This window comes from Hemiscyllium ocellatum, chromosome 43 (genome assembly GCF_020745735.1).
Source record: "Hemiscyllium ocellatum isolate sHemOce1 chromosome 43, sHemOce1.pat.X.cur, whole genome shotgun sequence".
NCBI classification, from domain to species: Eukaryota; Metazoa; Chordata; class Chondrichthyes; order Orectolobiformes; family Hemiscylliidae; genus Hemiscyllium; species Hemiscyllium ocellatum.
Window position 1 is genome coordinate 19215235 of NC_083443.1, and position 18745 is coordinate 19233979.

The window sequence follows — 18745 nt, forward strand, 5'->3', positions numbered from 1 at the left end:
ATTTTGTGTTGTTTTGGCTCATACTAACTAGATCCCTCCCTCCCATCCATCACCCCATGAGAAAAACTGGGCAATCCCAAATGCGATTTGCACGAGTTCACACGAATTTGTATATATCTGTCACAGATCGTAACCACATTGGTCAATGCAAAGGGGGTTTGGTATTGCGGCATCATTGTAATTACACTAAGTGGTGTATTGCAAATTTCTACCACCATACCATTAGTCGAAGCTACATACAGAGTGACTTAAAAATAATCAGAGGGCGTTTCATCATGGATCAGTGGTATAAGAAAATGAATGTAAACATTGGGCTAGAGCTAAATAATAAAGAAACACTGATTGATACATGCATTGGGTTAGAATACTGCTTAATTTCTACAATATTCTAGCATTAACGGTAAATTTTAAAGGCGTCATTACTCCCAATTTGTTTTGAATGTTTATAATCCTGCGTTTAAAATATTTTTTTACAAATTCCTTTACAATATACTGTTAAGCAAATTACCCTCTCTCAATCCCATATGAAATGATTCTTTTCAAATATTCCTCTTGATAACACTGACTGATGTAGAGCGATTGGGAAAAGGGCCATTTTTCATGAGGTAAAACCGTCTGTGTCTAAAAGTAATTGGACTTTGTATCCCTGATTCCAAACATGACTACTCTTCCCATCAATGTGTGTGCAATTTCCTGAGAGTCTTTGATTGTCAGACAGGAGTGGGAGCCTTGGCTGACCTTTTTCAGTGTAGCTCAGAATTGCAAAGTCTTTGCCAAGAAATGCTGGCCGAACATTAGCTGGATTGAAAATATTTAAAGCTAAATCTCATAACAGGTATCTTTGGCCTAAGATTTAACAGTTTAAACTGCACAAGCTGGTGGGTAAAAATATCTTTTAAATATTTTCAAGCTATGAAGAAACACTGTGTAGTTATTATGTGCTATGGATTGTGATGGCAAACTCTGTATATTGTGGTGCCATAGATTCTGTGTGAAAATACGTTCTTTATTCATCTTTCTCTCCCAATTAAGAATTCATAATCGCAAATGGAAATCCTGGACCAGTGTTACCTTATCATTTAGATTAGCAGCATGCATCCTGGACACTGTAGTTCCAGAGAAGGATGAAAACTATAATTCCAATGTTGCTTCTCTCACATTCTGTTTGAAGCCTTGGAAAACCACCAAACACAATACTCAGGAAATTTTAAATATGGAGATTACTTAGAAGTATAGTTGGAACCTCAGGCCATAGAAAAGGACAGGTCAATGTGGGTGAAGCTCCTTTCCAGAATGTCTAACTTGGATAAATGTAATTATTTTGAGACAAATTATTTAATTCCATGTTTTAATGTTAGTGCCTCAATATTATTAAATTTATTTCTGACCTTTATACCCAAGGTGTTCATGACTGCATTCATAACAAGATTTATGTTAAAATAAAGGAATAACTTCAGACATATACAGCTCAATGTGCAGCTTTTGAATTTATTGTTGCTCCTGTGACACCTTTCCCCATTCTATATTTCATATGGTTAATTCAATTGTCATAAATAAAAACAAAGTGCTGGAGAAACCCACTAGGTCTGGTAGCATCTATAGCAAAAAAAATGGATTTAACATTTCAGGACCCATGAGACTTCTAAAGAATCATATTTGATTCAAAACGTTAACTCTATTCCTCTATCGATAGATGCAGCCAAACCTACTCAGTCCCCCCAGCACATTCTGTTTTTATTAAAGGTATCCAGAATCTGCAGCAATTTGCTTTAATTTAATATGACCATAGGAAATAGGAACAGAAGGAGGCCATTCAGCCCATCAATTCTGCTCCATTATTCAAAGAAATCATGGCTCATCTGATAAACTTCAACTCCACATTCCCGCCTTTTCATTTGAAATGATTATCTTCTTTATTTCAGTCTATAACTAAAAGTAGGACAAATTCTTTTATTTTTACAAATTTGGGCCAGCTGCATATTTTTGCACATAGTTAAAAATATTTTGCACAATATCCATCTATGTATAACAATATCATTATTGCAGTTAGCCCGTCACTCTGTTACATCTCTTCATCCTTGGATTTTACTGTGACAAGTACACATTGGACTAAAATCTCAAAATTAGAACTTACCTATTAAGTAAAGAATATCCAAATAATAAACAGAAATAAATCAAACGTATTTTGATTCATTTGGTAAAAACAAATGAGCAAAGCAGCAGAAACATGAGTTGTTGGCATATTCAATACTTTTCCGCTGTTAAGAACCACAAACTTATAATCAAATCACAAAAAAAAGTACCTTTTAGCTATCTGAAAATATAACCAGGAAATTAATATTTAGACTGCAAGATACCAATTAAAATAAAACTTGCACTGATACAGCATCGTTCAGGACCAACAGATAGCTCAAAGCACTTGAGAGCCAATGAATTAGAGCAAATCTTTTTAACAGGCACCTTATCAACCAGCACTCTTGATAAACTGGCAAAAATAATTACTTCAAATAACAACATGTCCAAACATTTATGCTGTAAACAAAGTATAACGGATGTGTTTCCCCCTCTCCTTATATTTCTATTACTTACTGTGGATTTTTACATTGATTTTAAGTGTGATGATGCTTTTATGTAGATTTTATTTGAGATGTTGATGTCTCAAAGATTCGCTTCAAGGTTTACTGCAGTTATGTGTACCTCTTGATTATCTGGAACATTTGATCAATTGGCACACTCCTCGTCCCATAGGTATCACTTAATAAAATGCTTGCTGTACTTTTATAGTGTAGTCACTTTTGTAATGTGATTTGCACAAAGTAAGATTCCACAAACAGCGATGTGATAATGACCTGATGGATGTTTTTCAGAACATTGTTGGAGGGATAAATATTGGTTTGGAGACCAGAGATAGCTCCACTTCTTTTCTCACCAAAGTATTGTGGGCTCTTTTTTTAATCCACATGGTGGGGGATACTGGGCCTTGGTTTAACATCTCATTTGAAATCACGTGTGGTATAATCTAATTTCAACTTTTTTATTTGAAATATCCCAATAATAGTGGAAATGGCTTAGAAATGATTAGTTTCTAATAAAAATGGATGGAAATGAAAAGCGCTTATTTAGGCAGTAATTAATAAATACATATGTTTTCTGAGAAGTGCAATTTCTTTAAAAGAAAACACCTGTGTCCCCAACAACTAATAATTGCATCAGATTGCTTCTTAGAGGCTGAGATTCTTCAAATCCACGAGGAGAAATGCGACAAAATGTTCTTCCAAGTTCATATTTAGAAGTGAAATCTTTGATGGTACAATAGTACAACGTTGAACTCTCCAGCGACGAGTTAATTCGAAATACAGATCACTTCTTTTTCCTTACATTCTTAAAGCCGCGCACTGATCCATGGCCAAAACAAATTGTTGTTGGTACCCTAAAAAGAAAAAAAATAGAAAAATGAGCCATTGAGATCAAGAATGATCAGGATTTTTCTCTGAGTCTTTACTAAGTTACCACATCTCAACCAAGGTAGCTGTGGTTGTGTAAACTGGCTTCAGGGCTTACGTTTATGGAGGTGGAATAAAATAAAAGCCCAGCCCATGTTCCCACTTCTATGTGTGACCTCAATCACACTTGCTGGAATGCAAATGTTTTGATGCCAGGCAAGGACATGGGCTCAGTTCTGACACCTCTCAAGGTAAATATCTTCTATTACTCACTAAGTACATATAAGGAACTGCTATTTGAACGAGGTACTGGAGGACTGATAGTACCTGTGCGACTGAATTTTAGCAGCTTTGAAACGGATTGGAGGAAACGTGCAGTAGGGTAGGTGAGAAACTGCACAATGGCTGCAAAAGTTCTATAACTTCTGGCATTTTATCCCCCCAACATGATTACAAACCAGAGGTAATATTTCAGGTTCAACTAACCTGAAATGTTAGTTCTGTTTCTTGCTGCTGATGTTGTCTGGCGTTTGGAGTTTAGCCAGCAATTATTTTGTTTTTATTTCAAATTTCCAATTATTGTTTTTTGTTCCAACCTATATATTTTATATGATGAATAGAAAAAAAAATCACACATTGGCTAACATTGAAATGACAATATAAGTTGACCGCAATTTACTCTATTTGTTTTAAATAGAGATAATATATACTTAATGCTTACAATCCCACTACTTTAGAAAGTAAAAGTTAAGATAATAGAGGAATAGTAACCTGTAAGAGAAGGAAGGCCTTTGCTGCACTTTGGGAATACTGGATTTCTCTTCTGACATTGATGGACTGTCAGCTTCCATTGTTTCTGCAGGTGCATAATCCATTGATTCAGTAGATGTTCTGCAGAAAGTATCATTTGCTTCTTTTTGACAACTGGATGTTTCCATTTCTATGCCATGTGAACTCTGATTCTTTTGATTGCTGTTGGCAGGGAAGAAAATAACATGTTTATTTTACTGAACTGTCATGTTGAAGAGCAGCATAACCAAAGAGGGTCTATGACTTCAAATTCATCTTTAGCACTTATTTTTTAAATTGGAATAGAAATACAGCCTGTCTGAGACTAAGGCATTTAGTGTCACGTGGCTAAGTTGAACTGGGCTGCTTAGAATATATAGGAACAGCAAAACACTACCCTGCTCTTTAAACCCCTCCCCATCATTTAGATCATGGCTAATTGCCTATCACAATACTAATTTCCTAAACTATCTCCATATTCCTATATGTTATTAGGATCTATAATCAGATTACATCTCATTCCTAGAATGCTCTGTGGCTGTTGCAAGGATTCAGTGCTTATCATATTCGCCATCAGACTAGGGGATTTAATTTTGTGCTGTAATTGAGCCAAAAAACTGAAGGTCAAATAAATATACTTGCATGAGGACCCTTCTGGTGTAGTGGCTAGGGTTAGGCTTACAGACTGTAAGATATAGGAGCAGTCACCTCACTCTACCTGTAATCCCTAGTCTCGTCCATATAGCTTGCAGGAACCTCAGCAGCTGGACACGTACAGCGGTTGAAGCTCCTCAATCACCACTCTCTGTGACCCCATACCTACCTCACCTGAAGTTACACCTTCCTGATCCTGATCACAGAACAAATTTGATTTTGAATGAACTGGTCTGAAGGCTCTGACTGCATCCTGGAGCCAAGTGTTCAGCTAATGTTGCCCTTCCCTGATGTGGCTCAATCTCTGCAGCTCCTTCATTTGGATCTAAAATTCCTTTAGCTGTAAACGCTTACCGTAGATGCAATCACTAAGGTGATCCAGGGCAAATACATCAACCACCATAATGAGGGACAACTTAAGGTGATACTCAGCCTCACAACCAACAGCAATGAAGGATTACTCTCACAATTCAATGTATATAATGCATGTTTCTGTCTGTGACTCAATTTCTCAAAATTGAGATGCTAATATATCATGCATGCATATATTCTGAATAATTATTAGAACTGCTTTTGTGAGATAGAAAATTCAGCCTATAATGGAATTTGGCTAAGGAAGGACTTTGGGTTAATCCAAAGCAAAATTAGTTAGTGCATAGCAAAGCATGAGTTTATAAACAGAAGCAAACATGGTGGTGTTTCAGACAAGTTGTGATTGACTAACTTGAATTGAGTTCTTTGATGAAGTTATGGACTGGGTTGATGAAGATAGTTATGCTTATAAACTTTTAAAAGGCATTTGTCAAGTGCAAAAATTAAAGCCCATTAAAGGGACAGTAGCAGCAGTGTTAAGGGGCAGAAAGTAGAGAAGAATGGTGATTGGCAGTCTTTCAGGATGAGGGAATTATTCAATGGTGTTACCAAAGGGCTGGTAATAGGACGACTAACGTTTTGATACAAGCACACTGGACTTGTATATAAAACAATATTTTAAACTTTGTAGCTGTAATTAATGGTAAGACAGATAGTATCAGAGTTCTGGAGAGAATATAGATTGATGAAATGGTAGATATGTGGCAAATTAAATTAAATTAAATTAGACGAGATTTAAAATATTTTAGGAGAAAGCATGCAGAGGAGCAATAGTAACTGGATCGCACAATTTTATTACATTACCAGGGAGATCTGAGGTTTATGCATACAAATCTTAGGCCATGGCAATAAATAGGGAGGGGGTGTTTTTTTTAAAAAAAGAATCCTGACTTTGCTATTTAATTGTTAATTGTACGATTAACCATACAGAGTAAAAAAAAGTGAAGTTATACTTTACTTAGACTGGTTAGGCCACAATTGGTGTATACTATTCAGTTCTGGGCACTGTACAAACTTTGGGATTTAAGCTAGGGCCTAATGCAGGATGCAGGACTGATTCTATTAGAGGGCACCAAAACTGAGAGACTTCAGTTCTGTGGAGAAACTGGCATTGGCCTTCTTAGAACAGGGAAGGTTAAGGAAAGGTTTGAGAGAGAGATGTGAATGGTTTTGATAGATCAAAGGAAGAGAAATTGTTTCCAGTGACAAGAAATTCACCAGCAATGAGAATGCAAAAATAACCAGACGTGACAATTTTTTTTAAACAAAATGGGCATTTGAGATCAGGAATACACATACTGGAAATGAGTGGCTGTAGATTCAATATTAACATTCAAAACGAGAATTGTATAAATATCTGAATAACAAAGTACAAGACTTGGCGGAAAGAGAATGTGATTAATTCAATAATGTTGCCAAAATGCCAGTGCAAGCAAGATGGATCAAATGGTCTCTTTTTGTGCTGTGTTATTTTATGATTTTATTGGATTTGTTTAAGCAGCATTAACTGAAATTTCTTTACTTCAAGTTTATCAAGAAATGTCCAGTAATAAAAAATGGCAAAGAAATATCAACTGATTGTTTAGCAGCTAGAATACATTCTAAGATAATAAACCATTGATGTTCAATTGAAAAGGAATATATTTGAGAACCATAGGTCTATTACTGAGATGCTACACTTATTTAGTTTATTAATTTAACCCCACAAGTGTAGTGCAAACCCCACAAGGAAAAATGTCCTTACCATTTAGGTTTCTTTGGTTTGTCAAATCTAAAGTCAGATGGATAACCATGAACTTTGATCATATGCTTTTTCCGGTCACTGGAAGCCTTGAATTTTTCTGTACAACTCTCTACCAAACACAGATACTGGAAAATCAAAGAAAGCACTTCACTTACAAATGTACTGATCTTTCTAGGGACACACTATGAGGAGGTAAGATGGCATGAATTTGGAGACAAATTTCATATTGCCCTGTGGACTGTGGCATATAAGTCCCAACTTGGGGACAATGAGGGGTCATGACTTTGAATCTTCCCACACTATCATAGGAAATCTGCTCAGCATGCCCTTGAAAATTCTCAAAAGGTTCTCCAGGAAAGGAAATCAATCTAACAGACGTCAGTGACCTTAGTGGACATTTCATTTGCATTCTTAAAGACAGAAGATAACAGCCAACTTGGCAACACTAATATATTAAACATTCTATCATCTAAATACAATCATGGTCATGAAGCACGCTGTCCATTTCTTTCCTGCTGCAACTGGGCACAGGGTCAGTGATTTAATCAATTAACACTTGTGCAGCATCTATCTTTTACCTGTGTCAATCCCTCACTTTAACTGACCAAGTAGTTTTATTTCCTTATTTATTACGTCTGATCACCATGAAAATACTGATTATATTAACTATAGATTTGGCACAAATGATCAGAAGGTCATATGTTTAATAGAGACTTGAGCATACAATCTAGATTGACACTTCAGTGCATCACAGAAGAACTGTTGGACTGTCAGAAATCGGCTGTGATACTATTTCAATAATTTGGGATGTGGGCATTGCAGGTTAAAGTAGTGGTCACTGCTCATCCTCAATTGCCCGGAGGACAGTTACAAGTCAAGCACATTGCTGTGGATCTGGAGTGAAACCTAGGCCAGACCAGGAAAAAATGGCAGAATTTGTTCCCTAAAAAGAACATTAGTGAAGCAAATCAGTTTTTACAATAACCAACAATAGTCTCATAAGTTGCTATAAGGACAGCTTCTTTTATTCTGGAGTTTTATGAATTCAAATCACATCATCCGCCATAGTGGAGTTTGAATTCATGTCCATAGAATATTAGCCTAGGGTTCTGGATTAGTGGTCCAGTGACATTACCACTGTATCATTGCCTCCCCTAAAGGGCAACAAAATCACAATTGAAAATCACCAAAAAGGCAATGCTAAAATACTGCAAAATAAGGGAAAATTCATCAGGCAATAGATGACAGCCACCATGGAAAACATTTGAATCAACTTACAGGACAAAAAAAGAAACAATAACAAGCTCATTAGTTAGAAAAAAAACAAGTGTCATGTGAGAAAAGGTTTTCTGTGCCATAGATTAGACAGTCCTTAAATCATGGTAATTAAGCAAAGTGCTCTCTCTTGTCAGTAAAGACTAGGGTTTGCTGATGTTGCTGACTGACTAAAGTTGTTTTCACAATGTTTTTTCAAGTTAAAAAGTACGTTTGCTTGCATCGCACAAAGTATGGATCAAAGGCTGGTATTCCAAGTTTGAAAAATCAAGAGTTGTGACTTAATTGAGTTCTCTTTCAGTAAATGGAAGGTAGATAGATAACTTGCTGCATGTCTTGTAGACCGAGACTTACAATCCACGTTCAGCAGTTTTTTGTAAGTTGGTCATAATTTGGGTTGTTGGCCTGAATACCAAGGTTTTAATAAATTATATTGAATTAGTTAAAACTACCACCACCACCGTAAGACCATTACTTTGCATAGTCGAGGTATGAAAAGCATTGAGTACTACCAAACCTTATTCCTCCTCCTCTTGAAGAATTTCAGTTTTGCTAAGTATCATATGGGTTTGTGACTCCAGCTGACTGTTGAATATCCAGAGATTTCACAAATATAAATCTCCCCAAATCCTCCTCAGTGGATCAAGGTAGTAGTTAGGGCTAGGGTTTCTTTGATAGAATGTGAACCAATAAGGATGTGAATAACACCGTGGGAACATTAATGTCCAACTTTCCTTCATTTAACCTCACATGAAACCTCACCTCTCATATTATTAACAACCTAGTTTCCTTATGGAAATGCTACAACCTTCGATTCTAGTAGCAATTACAAATGCAATCTCTGGTGTTAGGAAAGAATAGAAAGACTCCTAAATAGCCCTCACTTTGAATGCACGATTCTTACACAGTTCTTTTCCCATAATCTTATCTTGACTAATCTGTATTACGATATATCTTTTCAAAGTATTTGCTCTTGTTTTTTCTCTCAATGGTCACAATATACCCTGAGCTGGCAGTATCTAAATTGTACATCACCACTGTATCAATAGAAATTATTGAGATTCCCCCTGCCTGGATCATCCTGTGTCTGTTCACAGATAAGTGCACATGGAGCTGCATGGCATTCAGCCAATTCAATACATTGTACACAAATACTGACAGATCTAACAGACACCAGTGAACAACTCAGGATTTAGAGTTTCACGATCACTTACCATGTTCTGCTTTGCTGCCAGAATTTGGAAAAACGAGTCATGCCATTCCAGGATATGAATATCTAGCAGATGACTGGAAGGGAAAGAGCGCTTGCAGGAGGAACAGACATTGCGATGGAAAGTATTATAATGATGTTCGTAGTTTTCTAAGGCATCAAACAGTTGACTGCAACCAGCTATTTGGCAACAGAATTCAGAAACCCTAGATTTTTTAAAAACACATACACAAATATACATAAATTAATTATTTATGAAAGGAATAAGGGAAAATTAACATAGCTTTGGTACAATACAGTTAATAAAGCAGGAATCCTCAAAAGCAAACAGCTTTCCTTACTTGGGTCTTTCCACTTCTCCCACACTGGTTATAGAATTTTGCAGATATAAATGTCTATGGACATCGCCATCCTAAAACAAAATTAAAGGTTAAATTATTTTATGTAGATCATTGGTTTGAGGAGAGCTAATTTTAGCAGTTAAAAGTTAGTCAGTTACATACAAACTTCAATTCTTATTAGTATAAAGGTTGCTTACCTTCCACTACCTTCTTGTAGCAGAAGGTAAGCAACAATACATCTATTGGCTAATTTTATCAACACAGATCAAACACAGTAATGTGCTGGTATGCCAAGTCAGTGCAACTGTTGGATGAGACAGTGAACCCCAACTGGAGATAATGCAATAAGACGACACAAAGCTATCAACTGTGCTACCTTAATAGCATCCATTGAAACTTATCACAACATCTGACTAGCCAAGGACACACTCTCCATGTTTTGACTGCCAGCAAATCATCCAATAAGGCATCCCATAGTAACGTTTTGCCTTTTACTTTATGCTCATATTGTCAGAATATAATTTTTCTTTACAACTAAAAACAATAACAATGTAACTGAATGCAAAATTGGTAAAGCTGTCCATGAGATTTAATTTATCTTCAGCAAGGCAAATTTCAACTCCATTTATTCTGAAGGTAATTTAATTCCAAGGATAAGGAAACATATTTGTTGCAGTGTGATAATCCGTTCAGCCACTATCTAAGTGCCAGCTAGGCATCGATGCAAATTGGCTGCATTATATTGCTCATCATCCCAGGTTATACAGTTCACATTACTTTCTAGTAAATTTAATAAAAGTCCAAAATTTGACCTTTAACAGGATGGCTAACTTGGTTTATGCTGTTATGGACCAGGCCAGACCCTTCAAAACATTTCATGATAGCCCAGACCCTAACTTTGCTAGTTGTTTTAAGCAGGTGTAAAGTAGATATTCCAGGGGAAATGCTGCTGATCAAACCACTTTGTTTTAAACAAAAGATAATTTATTTACAAGATTACTGAATAAAACACAAACAACAGAAAACAGAATACTGTAACCTGTCCAACAACCCAACAGATCATCCCAGCTTAATGATGCTGTTCCAAATACTTGCAACAATCCCCATAAACATCCCTTGGCATAAAAGATAAAATCAAACATAGGGTCTTACAGGACAGAAGTCAGGGAGCGAGAGTACCAGCCTGGACCTGTTCCTTTGGGTCCAGCTGCATTTTTCCCTACACTATTGCTAAAAACCAAACCAAACCAAACCAGAGGAAAGCTAGGCTGGGAGAATTGACCACCCCATCTTACATTGTACAAGTGTTCTTTTTTAAAACCTGAAAGCCTTCTGCCAGAGACTGTATGTGTTAGCTATTATCAAATTGGCCCTAAACTCTTTAACCCAGACTTTTTGGAATCTGTGTCGTTTATGACACTCTGGAGAAAAAAGCCAAGGACAGCATAACCTTGTTAAAGAAGCAGCTTCATTACACCTTCCCCCCTTAAAAAAAATGTACCATCAATATCCAAAGGTAGCTTTATTTTAAAACCCCTTTAACCTAAATTGTTAGCACTCAAAAACACACATATACATTACATTGACTATAAATGTGCAAACATCCACAACTATGTTACTGACACCGATTGCTTCCGTTTCTCATTCAAATCTCGGCAATGCATCAGCAATTATGTTTTCTCAGCCTGCCACGTGCAAAAGTTTCAAATTGAGTGGTTGTAACAATAGCTCTGTCTAACCAGTCTGGTATTTTTGTCCTTAAATTTATCTATAAATTTCAACGGGTTATGATCAGTGCATATGATTGTTTCAGAAACTGGTAACATAAACACTGAAATGTAATAATGCCAAAACCAAGTCTCCTTCTCAAACATTGAATATTTCTGCTGATGAATGTTCGACTTCTTGGAGAAATATCTTTTCGTTGTCATCTTGCAAGAGCACAGCACTGACACCCACATCATTTGCACCTTGAATGGCTTTTGCGTAATTAGGTGTGCCCAATACTGGGGCAGTGGTTAATACAGCTTTCAGGCTGTCAAATGCTTTCTGACAGTTCGCTGTCCACTGAATTGCCGTTCCTTAGCAATTCAGTGAGTTGGAGCAGCCGCACTGCTAAAATTTGGTACGAATTTTCCAGAAAATCCACTCAATCCCAGAAATGTAGTACTGCTCTTTTTGTCAATGGTATGGGAAACGTTCCAATTACCTTTGTTTTTGCATCCTGTGGGACCATTTTTCCATGTCCGATAACCTGGCCCAGGAAGGTCTTGGGATTTGGCAAATTCACTTTTAGTCAGGTTTATCACTAAGTCTGCCTTCTGAAGTCAATCGAATAAGTCTGATAAATGTTGTAAATGTTCCTTCCATGAATGAAAAAAAAAGTCACCTGGTCATCGATATATGAGACACAGTTGAGTGATGCAGTAGTGACCTTATTGGTTAGTCTCTAAAATGTGGCTGATGCCTTTTTCATGCCAAATACAGTCCATTCAACATTGTGAAAACTAAAATTATGTTCGCTCTTTCTGACAAAGGTAACTCCCAGTATCATCTGAGCAAGTCCAACTTAGAAATACAAGTTGTTTGCCCCACCTTCTCAACACAGTCTTCCAAACATGGAATTGGATATGCATCAGTCTTTGTAACTGCACTGACTTTGCGATAGTCCACACATAACCATTGGGTACCGTCTGGTTTCAGCTTCAATACTATGGGTGAGCTCCAGTCACTGTAACTCACTCGGTTATGTTGTCTTAGAGCATGCTTTTAATCTCCTTTGAACCTGTGTCAACTTTAAAGGGTTATGCCGAAAAGGATGTTGCTTAATTGTAACAGTATCTCCTATATCTACATCATGTATATTTAGGTTAGTACTTCACGGCTTATTTCCACTTATCGGCCCACGTGATAGCGATAACTCTTTCAGGTCATTTTGATTTTCCTCTGGAAGGTAACTCAATAACTTATCCCAATTTTTGACAACTTCCTCATTATCCAATTCTGAATATTCTTGGTTCTTCCCCCTGTGTTGTAATCAACAACACATTCTCCTCTTGCTCTCCTTCCCTGTCAAAATACCTTTTGATCATATTCACATGACACACTTTGTGGGATTTCTTTGTCTGGAGTCCCTATCTAGTTCACCTCACTCAATTTCCTTTCGACCTGATAAGGTCCACTAAACCTTGCTTTTAAAGGTTCACGTATCACTGGAAGTAACACTAATACCTTATCCCCAAAAGCAAAATTATGAATTTTTTGATTTCTTGTCTGCTTCTTGTTTCATTGTATGCTGCGATTTTTAAATGCTGTCTATAACTCCCTTGTATAATTTTGATGTAAAGTTGACCCGTGATCTAATGGTATCTCTCTTGGTAGTCTATAACTAGTGAAAAATTTGAGTAATTCCTCTACAATCCTTTTAGCTGTAATATTGCATAATGGAACAGCTTCTGGAAATTTAGTCCTCACATCCATTTTTGTTAACAAACACTGATTCCCACTTTATTTGAAGTAGGGGAGCTACACATTCAATTTACAACAACCTCTTGTAAAAGGTTCCTAAAATTAAGGTTTTATTACTGCTTGTGGTTTTCCAATTACCTGTGATGACGTGTCTGGCAAAGTTCAACTACATCCTTGTGCAGCCCAGGCCAGTAAAAATGTTTTTATATTTTAGCTTGAGTTTTTCTCACTCCTAAATGACCTTTTTGAGGTAGCTTGTGCACCACTCGCAACACCTCCTTTCTATAACCACTGGCTATACAATTTGATGAAATTCTGCTACTTTTCAGCAAGGATACATTCAGATTCTTTTTCTATGCATGCCTTTTGATACAATCACTTTAACTTTTCATCTTTCTGCTGTAATTCATTCAATTTATCTGAGCTGAAGATGCCTTCTTTGTCATCTATCTGCTCCTGGCTTGTCTCAATCATCTGATCAAACAGGGTCACTGGATGTAGGTTTGCTCACTGAGCTGGAAGGTTCATTTTCAGAAGTTTCATCACCATACTAGGTAACATCATCAATGAGCTTCCGGATGAAGACCTGGTGGTTTGGCCAGTTTTCTATTTATGTGTCTAGGTTTCTTTGGGTTGGTGATGCCATGTCCTGTGGTGACATCATTTCCTGTTCTTTTCCTCAAGAGGTGATAAATGAGGTCCAACTCAATGTGTTTGTTGATAGAGTTCCAGTTGGAATGCCATGTTTCTGGAAATTTCCATGCATGTCTCTGTTTGACCTGTCCTGGAATGGATGTGTTTTCCCAGTTGAAGTGGTGTCCTTCCTCATCTGTATGTAAGAATACTAGTGAGAGTGGATCATGTTGTTTTGTGGTCAGTTGATGTTCCGTATCCTGGTGGCTAGTTTTCTGCCTGTTTGTCCAATGTAGTGTTTGTTACAGCTCTTGCAAGGTATTTTGTAAATAAAATTAGTTTTGCTTGTTGTCTGTATAGGGTACTTCAAGTTCATTAGCTGCTGTTTTGTTGTGTTGATGGGTTTGTGGGCTACCATGATGCCAAGAGGTCGGAGTAGTCTGGCAGTCATTTCCAAGATTTCTTTGATGTAGGGAAGAGTGGCTAGGGTTTCTGGACGTGTTTTGTCTACTTGTTGGGGCTTGTTGCTGAGAAATCGGCAGACTGTGCTCATTGGGTACACTTTTTTTTAAATACACTGTATAGGTGATTTTCCTCTGCTCTTCATAGTTCCTCTGTACTCCAGTGTGTGGTGGCTCATTGAAATAATGTTTTAATGCAGTTTTGTTTATGTGTGTTGGGATGATTGCTTCTATAGTTCAGTATTTGGTCAGTATGTGTTGTTTACTTGTAAACGCTGGTTTGAAGTTCCCCATTGGGTGTTCACTCTATTGCGACATCTAGGAATGGCAGTTTGTTGTTGTTTTCCTCCTCTTTAGTGAATTTTATGCCAGCAAGTGTATTAGTGATGGTCTTGAAGGTTTCCTCTAATTTGTTTCTTTTAGTGATGACAAAGGTGTCATCCACGTAGCGGACCCAAAGTTTGGACTGAATGGTTGTCAGAGCTGTTTATTCGAGTCTCTGCATTACCGCTTCTGCTATAAACCCTGATATCGGAGATCTCATGGGTATTCCATTAGTTTGTCTGTAGTTTTGTTATTGAAGGTGAAGCGAGTGGTATGGCATAGGTCCACGAGTTTGATGACATTGTCCTTGCTGATTAAGCTGGTGGTGTTTGGTATATGTGTCTTTGGTTCTTCTAATAAGGTAGACAGTTTTTCCTTGGCCAGGTTGATGTTGATGTTGATGGATGTTACATCAAAGGAGACCATTATTTCGTCCTCTTCTATCTTGGTGTCTTTGATGGTCTTCAGGAATTCTTGGGTGGCGTGGATGAAGTGGAGCGTGTCTTCCAATAAGTTTTTTGGTCTTTGGTGTAGCTCCTTGGCCAATCTGTAAGTTAGTGTTCCAGGTAGTGAGACTATGAGTCTGAGTGGGGTTCCTGGTTTGTGAATTTTGGGTAATCTGTAGAAGTGTGGTGTGTTGGATCAGTCTAGTTTCATATTTTGGAAGTCAGTCTTATTTAATTCTCCAGATCTCTGAAGTTTTTGAGTAAGGCTGTGATTCAGTTCTCTCGTTGTGGGGTCGGGTCTATTGCCACTTGTTGGTAAGTGTTGGTGTCTGCAAGTAGTGAGTTTGCTTTCTCAATGTAGTCTCTTTGATTTAAAATGACAATCAAGCATCCTTTGGCTGCAGGTAGGATAATGTTTTTATCTTTCTTTAGTCTTTCTAGAGCTTCCCTTTCTTGTGTATAGAGTGTGTTGCCTTCCTTTTTCCTGCTTAATGTTGGTGCAACTGTCTGTCTGATGGTTGCAGGGTTTCCTCTGAGAGTTGGTTGTCTTTCAGTGTTGTTTCTAAAGCTAAGATATCTTTCTTGTCCGCATCCTGGAAGTTGTAACTTAATCCTCTTACTAAGGCAGCTTTCTCAGTGTCTGTTAAGGGTCGGTCAGATAAATGTTTAAAATCCACGCTTCTGTACTGTCTGTATTGTTATTTCATGTGAGCTTGTCTAGTTTTTTCATTTTCTGTGTTTGTCGCTGTCTAATGTCTATAGCTTGTTGTACTGTGTCTGGCCATTCATAGTCCATTGCATTAACCTAAACATAAATAGAAAGCGGGCCATACCACCAGGGCTTAATCCAGAGGCTCACTGATGATGTTGCCTAGTATGGTGACAAAGTGTCTGAAAATGAACCTTTTGGCTCAGCTAGTAAACCTACATCCAGAACCTCAACGTAAGCTACAAATCTTCTCAAGACTCGCAAACAGGGTCTCTGCTAATTCCCCTTTAACCTTCTTATCTGTATTCTTTAGTCTCTCATGTTTCAACTGATGACTTTGATCTTGTTACCACACAGTCAAGAAAAATCCCAGGATATGTACCCTGCAATAGTTCAGTTGCCTGAATTTCCACTGGCTTTTCAACCACAGTGGACACACTCCTACTGGTGAATCAGCTATATCATTAGCAAGGACAAACTGTATTCCTGGAGCTGAAAGTTTATCCTGTACTCCTACCACGAATTCCCCACTCTTCACTGGACACTCTAACCTCCATTTACATAGTTGAGCACTTCTTGTCTCACTGTGAATTCCCATTACTAGTATCTTTTCTGGCAATAGTCTTCCAGAAGTACATATCTCATCTTTCAGCATCACAGATGAGAGGATCCTGTTTCTCTTAATATTGTAACCACTTTACCTGCTGCTCCTGGACTATGCGATTAAACTTTACCTTCTCAGGTATATAGTTTAAGAAGATCTGGTCCTTCCTCCTTAACCAACCTCCAACCAGCTGATGTGTTTCCAGTAAATTTAAATGCTGAGCTAATGCTGTAATTATCTCTCCTTTCTTCATGTAAGGAGGCAGCTCCAGCTTGTCTGTTAATTCCAGCAGCTTGGCCTTAATCACCTTTTGCAAAACCCCCAAGGTCACTTTCACATCCTAGAAAACTCTTGGTGACAGAAAGAGCCATTGCTTTCCCAAGCACTGTTTAAACCAACCAAATTCAACACCCAGAACAAAAAATACTAATATCAACCACAATCTGCCTTCGAGTCCAACAACCTGAATCCCAATTTGGAACTACAGTACAAATCGCGCAAACAGCCCCAAATTTGTTATGGACCAGGCCAGACTCCTCAAAATATTTCAAGAAGGTAGCCCAGATCCTAGGTTTGCTAGTTTTAAGCAGGTGTAAAGTGGATATTCCAGGAGAAATGCCACTGGTCAAACCACTTAGTTTTAAGCACAACAGAATTTATTTACAGGATTGCTAAATAAAACACAAACAACAGAAAACAAAAAACGAATAACTTAGCCTCTCTGAAAACCCAACAAATCATCCCAACTTAATGATGCTGTTTCAAATATTTGCAACAATCCCAATAAACATCCCTTGACACAATGGTAAAATCAAACGAAGGTTCTTACAGGAGAGAAGTCAGAGAGAACCAGTCTGGACCTGCTTACTTGGGTTACCCACACTACTGGTAAAAACCAAATCAAACCAAATGAGAGAAAAGTTGAGCTGGGAGAACTGGCCAGTCCCCTTTCATTGTACAAGTGTTCCTTTTTAAAACCTGAAAACCTTCTGCCTGAGACAGTATCTGTTAGCTATTATCAAATTGACCCTAAAATCCTTCAACCCCAGACTTTTCAGAGTCTGCGTCATTTACGACCACTTTGGAAAAAAAAAGCCAAGGACAGCACAACCCTGCTAAAGGAGCAGCTTCATCACAATGCTGACTTGGATATACAAATGTATTAGAAGGCATTGGCTCAGTATAAACTGAACATTATATATCTATAGTTATTTTAAGAACTACAAATCTCTTCATGTCCATAAATAGTTTTAGCACTGCTGCCTCATAGTACCAGGGACCTGGGGTTGATTCCACCCTGGAGCAGATACATTCTATTTTGCTGAAGAAAACTCAGAACCTGCAGGCCCCCAATGCAGGCAATCAATCCATGCAATATTTTGTAAATTACACTTTGGACACAGAACCAGTCTGACTCAAGACTGGGATGCAGACAGATCTAACCTCACAGTTTCCAGACTGTAGGAATTCTGTGATTCTTCTATTCTATGTAACTGGAGGGTTTGCCTGCATTCTAACTACTGAACCTCTCCACAACTGCAAACATTCAACTTTTTGTATCCTTCATCAAACCTGATCTCCAAGAAAAAGCTATCAGAAAGGAAATCCTCAAACGTTTTGGTTCTACTCACACTGCTGCTTGTGGGATCTTGCTTGCGTTATTCAGCCATTTCAGTGGCTGCATAGCACTTGGGGATGCCCTGAAATTGTGAAAAGCGCTAGAGAGATGCAACGTCTCACTTTATAAAGGAAACACCACACCAGTTTCCGCACAGCAAGTTCACACAAACAGCAGTGAGGGGGAATGACCAACATTTCCCCCCCCCCCGGGACACAGGGGTTTCGGTTTAATTCATGTGCCGCCACCTACTTCGAAGAATTCGTCCTCCTTCTGCAGGAAAATCCTCCTGGATCTGAAAGTAAAAGGTGACGGCCCCAGCTCCGACTCGCGAGCCGCCCCATCCCCTCCGCCCTCAGCGCACGCCACTGCTGGTTCCAGTACCACCGGGCCGGGCCTGGCCTACACATGGACCCCGGTTTCCTCCCACCAGCGGCGGCGGCAGCCCAGTGCGCCTGCTCAGCCGACCGGCAGCCTCACCGGTACGCATGCTCATCAACCGCCATTGAGACTGCAGCCTCAAGTGAGTGCGCAGCGACCGGCAGCCTCACCGGTACGCATGCTCATCAACCGCCATTGAGACTGCAGCCTCAAGTGAGTGCGCAGCGACCGGCAGCCTCACCGGTACGCATGCTCATCAACCGCCATGGAGAC

The 18745-nt window shown here is 38.4% G+C and overlaps 1 protein-coding gene across 1 annotated transcript; it reads right to left on the reverse strand.

Moving 5' to 3' along the window:
- Positions 1 to 1498: 1498 nt before the first annotated feature.
- On the reverse strand, positions 1499 to 18493 carry znf511 (zinc finger protein 511; the record flags this gene model as incomplete). Its single annotated transcript, XM_060854124.1, has 6 exons — positions 1499 to 3430; positions 4215 to 4415; positions 7003 to 7127; positions 9492 to 9693; positions 9829 to 9899; positions 18344 to 18493. Coding segments are annotated over 6 exons (819 nt in total), but the record flags the coding sequence as incomplete, so codon positions are not given.
- Positions 18494 to 18745: the final 252 nt, after the last annotated feature.